The 16,236-nt window shown below is 36.8% G+C and overlaps 1 protein-coding gene across 1 annotated transcript; it reads left to right on the top strand.

Annotated features, from left to right (window-relative positions):
• The first annotated feature begins 2,896 nt into the window (after nucleotides 1–2,896).
• LOC134789850 (cytochrome P450 4C1-like) lies at nucleotides 2,897–15,276 on the top strand. Its single transcript, XM_063760514.1, has 9 exons — nucleotides 2,897–3,123; nucleotides 4,179–4,288; nucleotides 8,530–8,620; nucleotides 10,126–10,308; nucleotides 10,693–11,087; nucleotides 11,538–11,606; nucleotides 11,954–12,122; nucleotides 12,392–12,574; nucleotides 15,078–15,276. Exons 1-9 carry the CDS (start codon nucleotides 2,973–2,975, stop codon nucleotides 15,251–15,253), a joined length of 1,527 nt encoding a protein of 508 aa, XP_063616584.1. The 5' UTR covers nucleotides 2,897–2,972; the 3' UTR covers nucleotides 15,254–15,276.
• The last annotated feature ends 960 nt before the right edge of the window (nucleotides 15,277–16,236 follow it).

Genomic DNA, 16,236 nt, shown 5'->3' on the forward strand with positions numbered 1-16,236 from the left:
TGGCAAATCCCTTTAGCTGATAAGGCCAGTTGTGAGAAAACCGCCTTTATCGTACCGCAAAGGGGTCTTTTTGAGTTCGTTCGCCTTCCGTTCGGTTTAACCAATGCTGCATCCGAGATGCAGAGGCTCACTGACATGATTGTCAATTTCGAATATACCCCTGAGTCTGACGATTTTATCTTTGGTTATGTAGATGATTTGATTTTGGTGTCCCGTGATTTTGATAGTCATATGCGGCTTATTCGTAAGGTTCGTGATAGGTTGAAGGAGGCTGGTCTTACGGTTAATTTAAAAAAGTGCGAGTTTTGTAAATCTGAATTGAAGTATCTCGGCTACATTGTCAACGAGCGTGGTCTTCAAACTGATCGGAAGAAGTTAGAAGCTATTAGGGATTACCCTACCCCTTCTTCCGAAAAGTCTCTGCGTGCTTTCATTGGTATGTGTTCGTATTACCGCCGAGCAAGAGCTTCTCGCTGTTATTGATTCCATCAAGCATTTCCGTGGGTATCTTGATGGAATGAAATTTAAGATCGTTACTGATCACATTGCTCTTAAATGGCTGATCACTCTTGATAACCCTACTGGACGTTTGGCTCGTTGGGCGACTTTGATTTCCCAATATAATTTTGAAATTGAGCATAAGAAGGGTGTTCTTAATGTTGTTCCTGACGCCTTGTCCCGCGCTCAAGTTGGGCTTATCTCTTTCGCGCGTGGTGTGGATCCTTCTGGTGATCCTTAGTACGAACGTATCTACCAGGGGGTTTTGGATAATCCTCAGATGTTTACTGCGTTTGCTCTTCGGGATGGTGTCTTAATGCGCAGGGTATCTATTGAAAACCCTTTAGCACCTAATCCTTGACGTATAGTTCTTCCTGCTTCCAAGACTAGAGAGACGGTTGCTGAAATTCATAATGGGTTTCCTAATGTTCATCCTGGTGTTATGAAGACGTATTTAAAAGCCCCCGTGATGTATATTATTGGCCAAACATGTACCGTGATATTACCAGGTTTCTTACCGAATGTCAGGTCTGCAAATCTTTTAAAATTGCAAATTCACAACCTCATGGCCTTCGCTTGTTCCCTCGTCCTGTTGCTGCTCCAATGGATCTTCTTTCCATTGACCTAATTGGACCATTACCTGTCAGCCGTAGTGGTTTTCGTTATATTTTGACGATGGTTGACGTGTTTACAAAATTTGTTTGGTTAGCTCCGTTAAAGTTGGTGAATGCGAGATCAATATCGATGGCGTTAGAATCGGAGGTTATTTTGAGGTACGGTGTTCCTACTAACATTCTCTGTGACAACGCTACAGTTTTTCATAGTCGTCAATTTCTAGATTTCCTGACGAGCTATAATATTCCGGGTGCGTGTTATACCCCATATTATTCGCCACAAGCGAATGTTGTGGAGAGATATAACCAGGTCGTGATTACTACTTTGAGCATTTTAGTTGAAAATGACCAACGCAGTTGGTCATCTCATTTACATCGGGTCGCTCTTTATTTGAATTCTTGTATAAATTTGGCTACTGCTTACACACCGAATTTTTTGATGTACGGCCGCGAGTTGTCAATGATTCGTGAGCGTGTTGAGAATCAGGTTGTGGACCAAGATGTGGGACTCAGCCGGATAGAACGCGCTTCGAATCTTCAGAGGCTTCGTGAGGTATACGATAAAGTTTCTGATGCGATGGCTTTGGCCTTTCATCGTAACGCCGCCAAGTTCAACACGAACCGTTCTTCGCCCAGAATCGTTGTTGACCAAGTCGTTTGGCGCAGGAATTTCCAGCGTGGCTCCGCTGACCCTTTTCGGGGCGGTAAATTCGCTCCACGTTTCATTCGGTGCCGAGTGGTTAGAAGAGTGTCCCCGCAGGTATACGTTTTGGCTGATACCGATTCCGAACACATCGGTACCTATCATACTAAAGATATTTTGAAATAGTTTCTTCTTTTGGCCCGTTCACCCAATAAATCTCAAATTCTAAAATGTGCTTTAGTCCGCCCTTCCCCTAATGGTGATCCTTACTTGGTTCATTTTTTACCGATTATTTTTTGTTTTCGTTTGAGCTTTTCCTTGCTTCTTTTTCCGGATTTGACTTGTACTACCGTTGGTGCTTAGGCCCCGGTTATCTTTCCCGGCTTATGTTAGCCTGGTTGTGTAATTTGAACTACGCAGAAATAGGAGCCCCGCGTGAGCGGGGCTCCGTCGAATTAAGTGTTTGGACGGAGATTAGGGAAAAGGTTATTTTTCGAGGAGCTGTTGAGAGGCTAAAATTAGTTTCTTAAATTATTTATGTAAACTATTATGGTTGAAAATTATTATGCTGCAAAACGTTATACGTCAAAACCTTATAAGTATAGATAAATATGCTTTTAGCTGGTATGACATTTGATTCATTATAATCAAAACCTATATGCACAAAAAATACATGACAACTGCTGAGTATGTCATCAAATATTATGGTTAAAAATGTATGACACAATATGATATGACTTTTCATTTGTATGCGCAATGATGATTATGACATAAGTTGTTATGCGCATCAAAGATATGACCTAAACTTGTATGCAACCCAATATGGACCCCTTTGCTACAGGTAGCTAAAAGCATCCGTTCGGCCCCAATTTTGGGGTTTGGCATAAGCCGCGCGTGGCGCTGTCGCCACCTAGCGGCCATATCTGTGCTGATCGTAACAGACGCGTTTTGTTAGAGAGTGAGTCTTCTGTACTTAGTACTATTATTTATTCTGTGTTTACGGTCACAAAACGTACGGACACGCGGTGAACAACAATAAGAATCAGAATCAATAGTTTCATAATGCTAAGAATATAATAATCAGTTAGGTATGTATGTATTTTAAGGACGGCCATGTCTACACATTGCTATCGCTATTCACCCGAATAACGATCACAACATGATAACAACATTCTGATTTAGTTAATTGTGAGCCGCGGCTGGTGGACTCGTCTAAAATGTTAATTTATTTATTAACGACTGCGATTTTACTGTGCGTTATTCATGTGTTTTTTAATTACAATAGTGTAGCAAGGGCGCTAAGAAAAATACCAGGCCCGAAGGATGCATTTATAATTGGAAACGCGCTTGAAATTATAGTTCCACCAGGTGTGTATACACATCAGGTTTTAAGGGGCCCACTGATTAACAGTCCGCCGGGCTAGTACGGGAAGTAGTGTCATAAGGTGCAAATTTTGGTATCGGATGAATCCACTTAGCACAGATGTAATATACGTAAAGCTAAGCTAATTGAGCCCGGTAGACATCCGCCACCCCCTGGCAGGTAGGCAGGGGGGGCAGTCAAAGTAGTTTGTAATGGATTTAAGCTTCGAACTCCTTTTTAACCCCGTTAGAGGATGAATTTTTAAAAACGCTGAAATCACTTTTCTTGTATTCTAATAATAAGCGCATATAAAAAGTTTCATGCCTCACACTAGAAAAAAATTTTGATCTCCATACAAATTTTCAACCCATATTTCGCCACCTTAGGAGATGAATTTTCAAAAACGCTGAAATTAGTTTTCTTGTATTTCAATAATATATCTTTTAACGAAGTTTAAAATTCCTAGCTTAATATAAAACATGAACCCCATACAAACTTCCATCCCCTTTTTAACCCCCTAAGGGGTTGAATTTTTCAAAATCGCTTCTTATCTCTTGTACACATTATAAATGTAACCTGGTGTGCAAATTTCAACTTTCTAGCATTTGTAGTTTCGGCTTATTCGGTTATTTTTTTCTATAAAACTGTACATTAAATGTCTCAAGAATGAATTCCCCATGCCCGATTTATCTGGAAATGATACCAAACTCGAGGTGGTAGGTTAAATAGAAGCCGATAGAAGGCGTGTAACTTTGGATGCCCCCCTGCCTACCCACCAGGGGGTGGCGGATGGCTACCGGGCTGGATTGCTTAGCTTTACGTATACTACATCTGTGCCAAGTGAATTCATCCGATGCCAAAATTTGCACGTCCCATACATTGGGTGACACTACTTCCCTCACTAGACGGAATCGGCCTGTCAGTTAGAACAAAAAGTTGACAGTTCCGAACAACTGACAGGCATATACCATCCGACGGCCTGTTAATCAGTGGGTCCCTTTAGATTACTAATAAAGTATACAACAGGTACCTAACTTAATCATTGTTGTTTAATTTACAGATAAATTAATGGACTTAGGGCGAGACTTTGCAAAGAGATTTCATGGAATTTACAGATTTTGGTGTTACCCGTTAGGGGCAGTGACCATCTATAATCCAGAAGATATAGAGGTACTTAATTAATAAAATAATATATATCGAGATCTATATCTATACATTGATATGTTTAGTTGCCGTATGTATGCACAGGTATGTTGAGTTGTTAGGGATAATTATTTTTAATGCGAACCGAATTCATCAATTATTGTTTTATTTGAAAGAAGGTGTCTTTAGTGTAACTTCATAGAAATTATACTTGAAGTATAATAAGCACCCGTGAAGATGGTTAAATTGCAAATTAGGGGTCATCCATTAATTACATCACACGTCTAGAGGGGGGAGGGGGTCAAGAAAATGTGACATGTTGTGACAGGGGGGAGGGGGGAGTCACGAATTATGTGACGTCACTTTAACTTATTTAAATTATTTAATTTGTTGTACAGTTAAATAACAAATTTTTGGAACAATAATCATTTTTATTCGTTTTATTTCCTTTCCTAATCAGTTTTGGGTTATAAAATTACTAATATTTTGATAAAATATTAAAAATAGGTACAATCTATTTAATTCGATTTGCCGATTTCGTTCAAAAAGTGTGACGTCACACCAGGGGGGGAGGGGTTTGCCAAATGTGACCAAGTGTGACAATGAGGGGGGGAGGGGTCAAAAAACCTAGAAATTCGTGTGATGTAATTAATGGATGACCCCTTAAATTTGGAAAATATTTTTGTTAATTTACATAAATTTACCTTCATTAATCAATTTTTGTTCCTGTAAAAAAATAAAATTGTTTCGGAATGCACAACGGACGGACGGACAGAGCCGGCGTAAGGGTTCCTTTTGTACCTTTTTGGTACGGAACCCTAAAAAGGGAAATATTTCCTAAATTTGTTGTTTATATTACTATACTTATTATTTACTCGTATATCTATGTATACTTAGGTATTTTAGTACCTAATTAGTGTATTTCTATTGAACCGATGCACATAGGTCGGAAATCCCGATTTAGGCCGCCAAAAATATTTTATTGCATTTTTGCACTTTTTATACGATTTCGAACTAAGAAAACATATTTTTAGATAATTACAATTATTATTTTTAAATTTATGGCCCTTTTTTCCAAAAAAATATTGATTTTTCTCCTCCTCGCTTGATTATTTTATATATTAATGATATATATTATAGTAAATAAATATGTATTATCTTCCATTGAATACATAAATAATAAAATACGCATATATTTATACATATAATATATCTAACACTGATTGGTCCCCATTGACTACTTGTACTACCGTTGATGAATGTGTTAAAAGTTTTTACTTTATATTGGATGCAATAATTTCAGAATGTGTCCCACTAAAAAATATTCCCTATTACGGTGTTATCCATATTCGGAAAAAATTTTGAAAGTATCCTGTGCTCACACATAAATCGGCATCTCAAAGGCTGGTTCTGTGATGAGCAGCATGGGTTCTTATCAAAGCGTTCGACCTCATCGAACCTTATAAACGCAACAACCATAATTTCCAATAGCCTAGATAATAAAAAACAGGTCTATGTTGCCTATTTTGACTATCGACACAGCCTTTGACACAGTAAATAACGACTTACTACTTGGGGAAATGGCTTTAGCTGGATTTTCCTGTCAGCTCTTATCCTTCTTAGCCTCTTACTTTTCAGGGAGGCAACAGTATGTGCAATATGGCCAATTTAGGTCTAATCTGTACCCAGTACACTCAGAAATTGGTCAAGGTAGTAACCTGGGTCCTCTCCTTTTTCTGGTCTTAGTTAATGACCTGCCAGCAAATATTAGGCATTCTACTTGCTTAATGTTTGCTGATGACCTAAAATTAGTCAAATCGGTTGGTGACCAGGAGGATTGTCTAAAGCTGCAGCAAGACATTGACAGTGCCTGTGCTTGGAGTGTTCAAAACAAATTGTCTCTAAACGTAGAGAAATGCTCGGTCATGTCATACACCCGTGCTCGACATCCTCAAAAATGTAATTACAGGATCGGAAATAATTCTCTCCAGCAAGTTGCATCAGTTCGTGATCTTGGGACAATATTCGATCAACAGCTCACATTCAATGACCACATTGTCAGCGCCTGTAAGGCTGCAAGAAAATGCCTAGGTTTCGTAATCCGCCAATCAAAATCTTTCAGTACACAGAATGCACTTAGAAAACTGTACAACGCGTATGTACGAAGCCGACTTGAGACGAATGCGATAATTTGGAGTCCCCATAAACAACACTACACACTTATGTTGGAGAGGGTCCAGAAATCGTTCATCTGTCATCTATACAAATAAACTTTATGGTTACTATCCATACATGTACCTTAGTCTGTATATTCTCGGAATGGTTAACTACACCATCCTCGAGGCCAGAACAAATGTGGCACTCGTAAGATATTTTTATCTCCTAATCCGTGGCCAAATACATAACCCTCAGTTGCTAGTAGCTCATGTCCCGTTTCGAGTACCTGTCCACAGCAGTATTCAGCTGCGCCCTCGTCGCCGCGCGCTGTTATGCAGTCCCGGCGGCGCGGACCCGGGCATTATCCCACTCACCGCTGCACCGCACATTGTCTCTCCTGAACGATATATTGGACAGCGACAGCGAACTTGACATATTCCAATGCACGGAACCTAGTTTTGTGTCAATTAGTAGCCGATACCTAGAGTCAATAACGACGCCGAGCTCAATCAATGTATAGTTAGCACTTAAGTAAAATTCTCAATGTTTATATAATGTCACTCCTTTTAACATGTGTAGTTTGACTGTAAATGTTAATTTAAGGAATAAATAAATAATATAATATTTAGGTATAAGAGTAACATATGTATTACAGAAACTAATAGAAATATACCAAGGTTGTTATGTAACATTATTACGACTGATACATTCACTCAAAAAGATTAACATAAATAAATAAATCACACGCCACATTTAATCATCATCATATCTTAAAGAAAAATCCTCCTCATCGCTTGGGTAGCATTGATCACTCTCCGCTCTCGCCTTATGTGGCTCAGCAGAAATCAATAGCTGCATAGTTTCTGGCAGAAATAATTTAACTCGAGGTTTCGTTATCTTTCTCGTACTGCTGATAAGCGGATCGGAGGTCAGAAGCATCCTATGGTAAATGTCCAGATTGCAGTGTTCTCTAGAAAACTTTCGGGCATAGTTTAAACGATATGACCGAAAGTGTTTGTTTCGGGCTTCTGCAGCTTCCTCCGAAAGTTGTCCAAAGGGAACTATTAAGTTTTCAATAATATGTAATTCTGCCATGGATCAGTATTTTGTGCATTGTCGGTGTCATCGGATGCCACTCATACAAATTTATATAAAGCTTTGCCGTTTCCAGAGCGTATGGGCGGAGCGGCGTAGCTTTTTTCCAACCAAGATTCATTAGATATCAGAAAATTTTTCACAATGCGACGTGATTTAATCCATCTCTTTTTAAATTCTGATTTAAAATCTGAAAATTTACGCTTCATGTTCTTTTTTTCTTCATCTCCGTCACCTGAGCGCATAAGGAGATAATTTTCCAAAAAGTCCAATTTTTCAGTTATTGACTGAAAATTTTGTTCATTTAACTTATCAAACAGGTATTTTCGAGTCACAACTTTTAAACTCGAGGCATTTGATGAACCTAGAATAACAGAAAAGACATTTTAACGCTAGTGAAAAAAAAACGTAACAATTTGCTATTTCTGAAAGTTTTTTTTGAAACTCGATATTTTACAAAAAGCCCAAAAGTGCCCTCCAATTTTTTCATAAAATGTAAAGATATAATTGATTTATAGAATGACATACAAAATATTACTCGGACGGGCTCGGAAGTATAATATTTTCACAATTGAATATGAAAAAATAACAAATTTTTCATCACGAAAAGGGTCATGTTTAGTGGGTTATATATATATCATAAAATAGATATTTCTAATTCAAAATAATTGAAAATAATAGAAACTTACCTGAATTTTCGATATCCATCACTTTCACTGACAAATAAACTCCACAAAAATAAATATTGGCTTAGAAAGGTTTGCATCGGATAAGAGTGCTAAGAACCGCGTGTGCAACGCGTGTGTGACTGAGTTTTGAGAACCTGGTGGATTACCTACGTAACGATAAAGGTGGTGGTGAGGTGGGATTAATTCCGTGATAGTGTGGTGTATTTTGAAAACTAATTAGTTTTGCGATAAGCAGACTTTTAGAAAGTTGACTTTTGGCGGCCTAAATCGGGATTTCCAACCTACGAGTATGTGCGATGCAGTATTTTAATTAGAACTTGTTTGCAGATAATTATGTCAACAATGAAACACAGCGAAAAAAGCATAGTATATAATTTATTGAAACAATGGCTACAGGAAGGGCTGCTGTTAAGTAACGGTAAATTTATACATTTAGTACGTACATTTCCGTTCATTGTTTTTTTTTCAGTGTATCAAAAATAGTGGGGATCCGTTTAAGGGCATATTCGGTGTACTGTTCTTCTCCTTCCTCATGGGAGCCTGGGGTCCGCTTGACAACTAATCCCGAGAATTGGCGTAGGCATTAGTTTTTACGAAAGCGACTGCCATCTGACCTTCCAACCCAGAGGGGAAACTAGGCATTACTGGGATTAGTCCGGTTTCCTCACGATGTTTTCCTTCATCGAAAAGCGACTGGCAAATATCAAATGATATTTCGTACATAAGTTCCGAAAAACTCATTGGTACGAGCCGGGGTTTGAATCCGCGACTTCCGGAATGAAAGTCCAAATTATATCCAAATTCACAAATGGCACTGATATTTTATAACAAAGTAGACAACCACGGTATAGAGCATGCTGTATCGGCACACAAGGGTTTCTCCTGCCCAACACTTAAGTACCAGGTGAGCAAAATATTAAATGATCTGAATTCGATTTTGATTAGATTATAGATAGAGAGATCTTTATTTGCATACCAGTACAGATGTTACATACATGGACCCTGGAAAGGGTGTGGCAAAATAGGTACCTACATAGTTCACAACATCACAGTTTGCTTATTATTACAACTGACTTATACATTTTCTAAATTGCACTTTTCTCTAAGTAGCAATAAAAACCTTAAGTTGTAACAGCGTCTTCTAAATAACACTTTATAAATATTACCTATAAACAAGGATTTCTACATACCTATACGTATTAAGGATTACTGTTTGTGTTAATATAAAATATGTTAAAATATTCAATTATGTTTATATTATAAAACAGGCCTAGTTTATTATTGGGACCGGTTTCCTCAAGACCAATCTACCAGCTAGCATGAAAAAGCACATGTTGAGTGTGGTTGTATTGTATTAATTACTGTCAGGGCCCCACGCTAGCGTCTCCCGAGCGTCGGCGTCTAGTCAATTCTATGGCTGCTGACGCAACTGCGCAGCGACGCCATTTTCCTAGCACAAAGATGTCCTACTACACTTTGTTCTCCGTCCGTCCGTCTGTCTGTCAAAACCCTTTATCTCGGGAACGCGTGGAGGTATCAAGTTTAATAACCATGTAATGTACTTACCTACTCAGGTCTACAGTCCCTTGAAGCTGTGAAAAAAAACACACTTTTAAGTTAACGTAAAAAAATATTATGTCAGATACTTACATCAATATATGTCGATACTCTCAAGGGAATCAAAATTCATAAGATACTTCCGTTGACCTAGATTCTAGAACTATAAAATTTGGCAAGTAATATAGCCTTACACTACAAGTACAGAGAAAAATCTGAAAACTATAAATTTGTAAAAACAAAATTAAATAAAGTTACAATTGTACAGAACTCTCGATGGGCGAGTCCGACTCGCACTTGGCCGGTCTTTTTTATGTGTAACCTTTTAATATATGTTTTTATTCTATTTAATTATTGACTTTACAGGTGAAAAATGGCAAACTCGTCGTAAAATCCTGACGCCCACCTTTCACTTTAATATACTGCGGCAGTTCAGCGTGATTCTGCAGGAGAACGCGCAGCGGCTCTTGACTGTTCTTGAGGCGGCTTCGGAGCGGCCCGTCGACGTCGTGCCCATCATATCCGAGTTCACACTTAGCTCCATTTGTGGTACGTAGTAACAGTAATTTTAATTTAATGCTAAATAATAGGGGCATAACCTGTTGGAACGGCTCAGATAATCAATAAATGTTGTATCTGCACGTTATTTCTCTTTATTTATTTTATATCTTAGGCTAGGTTTTTATAATATAAATATAATAGTTTATTACAAAAATTTATTCAAAAATAATTAAATAGGTAATTATAAATAAATATGTACCTAAGTAAATACAAAAATAATACAAAATCCATATAAACATATTAATAAAAAGCCACCAGCATTTACATACATATTTATTATTATAGCGTGTTTATATTCAGCTGTCAAAAAGTCTCCAGCACATCCATTTAATATTCCGGCTAATATTAATGCGCCCGAATTTTTTTTTACAGAAACCGCGATGGGGACGCAATTAAATGAACAGGAAACCAATGCCGCAAGGACTTACAAAGACACGATATACAGAATTGGTCATATTTTCAGCAAACGTTTCGCGAGGATATATTTGTTTTCAGACTTTATTTTTAATCTCACGTCGTTGGGCAGAGAGCAGAATAAGCATTTGAAAATAATTAGAAATTTTACTAAAACTGTCATAGAACAAAGAAAGTTGATGCTTGAGAATAATATAAATTCAGATGCAATAAAGGACGCCGAAGAATATGACGATATTTTTATGAGGAAGAAGAAAAAAGTAGCTATGCTAGATTTATTAATATCTGCTGAAAAAGATAGACTGATTGATGGTGCAGGTATACAAGAAGAAGTCGATACATTCATGTTTGAGGTAAGAAAACATAAATTACGTACATATAACTATATAACATACATAAAAATATTACAGGTTACAATTATAACTATGAACTGATTATCTAACTCTACGAATTTTAATGCCGATAGATGGATGTTAAAGGTCCTTAAGAGCCCATCAACGTGCACACTAGCACCACTGCTAAATAATCCTTTTGAATACATCAAACTAGTTTTTATGTTGCTAGATTCGTCGATCTAAGAACTCAAAACAATAACGGCCGTTTTAACTGTGGACGCATAGATTGACGAATCCAGCAACATAAAAACTAGTTTGATGTATTCAAAAGGACTTAAATACACAATACAGTACGCAGCGGCCCTCTTCTTTAAATATCTGTCTTTAAATATAAATAATCACGATTATTAACATGTAAACTGATTTGGATCATTCAAAAAACAGTTTTAAAACTAAACTCCATTACAGGGCCACGACACGACTGCTTCGGGATTGACATTTTGCATGGTGGCGCTAGCTAATAATAGGGACATACAGGTAAGTACCATAGTCATATTATATGTAAGTACCTACTTTTAAACAGGGTGTGTTTCAACGTTGAGCTCACATCAGTTGAGCTATACTCTGCGAGGTGATAATACTGATAATATAAGTCATAATGAACAACTTTTTACTACAAGACCAGCTCCGGAAACGCGAGCAAATATTGTCTGCCCTATAGAGAAAAAAAAAGTCTTCTAATCATTAAGTAAAACATCAATATTTTTGCCAAACAGTGTACCAATTTCTAAACGTTGATCAATAAACACCTTATTAATGAAAGTAGGTACATATTACCTACTGAAACCCTACAATTTGAGACTGCATTAAACATTATTTTTCAGAACAAAATTGTAGCAGAAATTAAAGACTTGTTTTGCGAGTCCGACCGCGCTATTACCATGGACGATATTAACAACTTGCCGTACCTAGACCGCTGCATCAAAGAATCGCTACGGATCTATCCTCCCGTGCATTTTATTAGCCGTAAATTGACTGAAGATGTTAAATTGAGTAAGTTCATAAATTACTTATAGTTGTGGAAGTGCAACCATAAATATCAAATTTCTAGGAAAATAATACGTCTATACTGGCAATTCCACACTCTGTCACTTCATAGTCTGTGCAGAGTTAGCTTAGACGGGCGCTTACAATTTGTTCGTAACTTTAAAACTTATAAAAAAACGTTGTATAAAACCATTTTCAAACGTACTTACATAATAGACTTAAGTACCGTCTGAATTTTCTTTCGGTCGCTCTAATTTACAAAATAACATTTCCAGGCAACAAATACGATGTCCCCGCTGGAGTGGGATGCCACATCTCCATCTACGACCTGCACCATCGCGAGGACCTCTACCCGGACCCATCCCGGTTCGACCCCGACCGATTCTTGCCCGAACATTGCGCCCGGAGACACCCCTACGCATACATACCCTTTTCCGCAGGACCTAGGAACTGCATAGGTAAATAACTAGTGGATTTTATAAAGTTTCCACCAACTAGAACATTATTTTCTCTATTTCGTCGGGTGACAAACAAAAGTCACTAAGTACCACCACAAGTTCGTAGCCATAGTGAACCATATTAGTACCAAAAGAAGGTCGATTTTTGTTTAATTTTTTTTTAGAATTAGTGACTTTTGCTTGTCACCTGCATTTTGATAATGATAAGTGATAACCTTATGAATGACAATAGCACAAAAACCAAACATACAAATAATAGACTGGTCATATTTTTCATTAAATCGATTTCGACTGGCAAATCATAATTACTTTTTGGCAACTGGGTTTTTTAACCCAATTAGACCCCGCTGAATTCGAATTTGCCGGTTGCTTGATCGAATTCCTGACCGGAAGTGAGATGTTTGATATTAAAGGTCCCTTTTTTTAGTTTTTCGTAAACCTTGACGGTGGCGCGTAGCAAAAAATGTTCTATGACATAAGTAATATGCATAAAATTGCCTACAAGAAAGATTCAGTACAAATTTTCGCTAGGATCAATATTCAAAGAGATATTAACGCGGGAATTTTAATTATAATCACTTCTAGGGTCCTTTTTTTAGTTTTTCGTAAATAACTTAAACGGTGGCCAATATCAAAAAATGTTGTTAAACGTTAATAATCTACACAAAATTTTGTACAAAAAGGATTCAGTACACTTTTCGCAGGGATCAATATTTAAAAAGATAATAAAGTGGGAAAGTTAATTATAATAAATTCTAAGGTTCCTTGTTTTTATTTTTTCGTTAATAATTTGTAAAGTATGACTCACAGCAAAAAAAATCTTAGACATAAATAATAAACATAAAATTTCCTACAAGAAACATGTAGAACACTTTTCGCTAGGATCAATATTTAAAAAGCAGCGGGTAAGTTAATTATAATCAATTTTAAAGTCCCTTTTTAGTTTTTTGTAAATAACTCGTAAACGGTGTCCCATAGCAAAATAGGTTTTAATGAATAAATAATCTACATAAAATTTTCTCCAAAAACATCTTGATCCTTTTTTTCTCTAGGATCAATATTTAAAACGATATTAAAGGAAGAAAGTTAATTACAATCAATTCACAGGTCACTTTTTTTTAGTTTTTCATAAATAACTCGTAAACGGTGGTCCATTGCAAAAAAATATTATATATAAATATTGAACATAAAATTGACCACAAAAAAGGTTCTGTACATTTTTTCGCTACGATCAATATTTAATGAGATATTAAAGGGGGTAAGTTAATAATAATCAATTTCCAGGTCCCTATTTTTAGTTTTTCGTTTCAAAATTTTAACGAAAAAATACAAACAAGGAACCTCAGAATTTATTACAATTAACTTTCCCTCTTTATTATCTTTTTAAATATTGATCCCTGCGAAAAGTGTACTGAATCCTTTTTGTACAAAATTTTGTGTAGATTATTAACGTTCAACAACATTTTTTGATATTGGCCACCGTTTAAGAGTTATTTACGAAAAACTAAAAAAAGGGCCTCAGAAGTGATTATAATTAAATTCCCCGCGTTAATATCTCTTTGAATATTGATCCTAGCGAAAAATTGTACTGAATCTTTCTTGTAGGCAAATTTATGCAGATTACTTATGTCATAGAACATTTTTTGCTATGCGCCACCGTTTAAGAGTTATTTACGAAAAACTAAAAAAAGGGACCTTTAATATCAAATATCTCACTTCCGGTCAAGATTTCATCGAGCAACCGGCAAATTCGGACTCAGCGGGGTTTAATTAGGTTAAAAAATCCGGTTGCCAAAAAGTAATATGATTTGCCAGTCGCATCAAGAAGGAGAGCGATTATGAATTTTTTTGTCTAGTCTATAAGGGCATTCTCTGAGTCACAGGTATAAATTTAGACGATTCGATTACTTACAATGTTTAAACGTGGTTTACACCGTCTCATTTATAATTTACAAAATAGGTATATCTGGTATTCTTCGTCCAAATGAATAATGAATATATTGACGAAAAAAACAAAACACGTAGGTAATGTAATGCATTATGCACATTACCAACATTAATACCTAGTAGTGACCGCAAAAAACTGAACGTTAGAATCTTGTTGAAGAAATATGGGTAATTTACATACACTAATTCATCATATGTTGATACGTATAATACCTATGTTAGTAGAAGAATCGGTGAAAAGTAGGTATATTTTATCAAGATAGTGTCGAGAGTAACTAATTTTGCAGACTGATTGCAGTGCCAGAATGTGGATGTGAGAAACGACTATTCCTATAAAAAAAAATGGCGTGACATAGTGGAAATATCACGTTGAAATCGGTGCAGAGTTAGCTTAGACGTACTCTAATTAGGTACCTACAATACATGCCGTTCTTAGCGCTGAGACTCGTTGCCGTAATTAACCCCTTACCTGCCGTACCATTTTCTTTTGGTGTTGAGACGTTTGCTTTTAGCACCGATAGTAACATTTATTTATGCGAAGTACTTGACTTTACAGGTCAAAAGTTTGCACTGCTCGAGATGAAATTAGTGTTAGCGGAAGTGTTGCGGAAGTTCGAGTTGCAGCCGGTCACCCGACCGGAGGACCTCAGCTTCATCGGGGACCTTGTATTGAGGAACAAGGGTCCCGTCTACGTCAACTTTAAGAAAAGGAACTCTGCCGCGACACAGTGATACCTAGGCAACTAAATTTAAATGCCTGGACGACCTCGACGCATTTTGTAGCGACTGGAGGGATGATGTACCAAACGAGTGACGGAAGAAAAGATATTTGCTCAAGAGTGAGACATACAATACTGGACTTTAGAAATATAAGTTAATAACAATATGACATTTAGAAATAAAAACATTTTCTTAAGAATTTTAATGAAATATTACGGGGTTTGTAGGTAAATTAATAAAGTACCTAATGAATTAAGTAATTATATGCTTTTATTATGCTTGTAATGCCTTTAATTTTAAGTTTTGAAGTTATACTGTGAAAATCTGGAAGGTTTTTTGCTTGAAGCCAAATTGTAACAATTCTCGAGGATAAATCGAGCGATAAGAAGCTATTCCAGATCGAAATCCAAACAATAGTTTACTCTTCCTTTAGGCTACTGCCATTTAAAGTAGGTATAAAACATATATATATAGGTAGGTACATATTTAAACGGGTACGATGGCTACGAACCCAAACCTTATAAGAAACTATAATCAGAGTAGGTACTTATGTAAAACCTAGGCTCTAAATGGGCTACTCATAGAACCAAAAACATAAATATAAATATGATAAATGATAACCCACGGTTAAATTAAAACCACTCTGCCGTACGGATTCCTTTATGACTAAAGGTTTCGCTAAGGTATTTAGAATCCTGTAGTTATTCTTTTTTACATTGGCAAGAAATATCCATAGAAATGACCCGTTTTCACTGTTGTATCTCTCAGCTGGCAGATCATATCCGTAACCGTTTGCAAGATATTATTTATTAGAGACCTCTGGTTCCACAACACCGGTAACTTCAAACTTTAAAACCACACAAAACAAGATGCTACGCCCCGTAGCCTGTTTAGCTTTCCCACCGTGTAGCGAAAAGCGTTCGTAGAGGCATGAAGCAGCCATTGAAGAACTAGAGAAGCCATCTCGATGCAACTCCTGCGAGTGACTGGACTGA

This window comes from Cydia splendana, chromosome 4 (assembly GCF_910591565.1).
Source record: "Cydia splendana chromosome 4, ilCydSple1.2, whole genome shotgun sequence".
Taxonomy (NCBI): Eukaryota; Metazoa; Arthropoda; class Insecta; order Lepidoptera; family Tortricidae; genus Cydia; species Cydia splendana.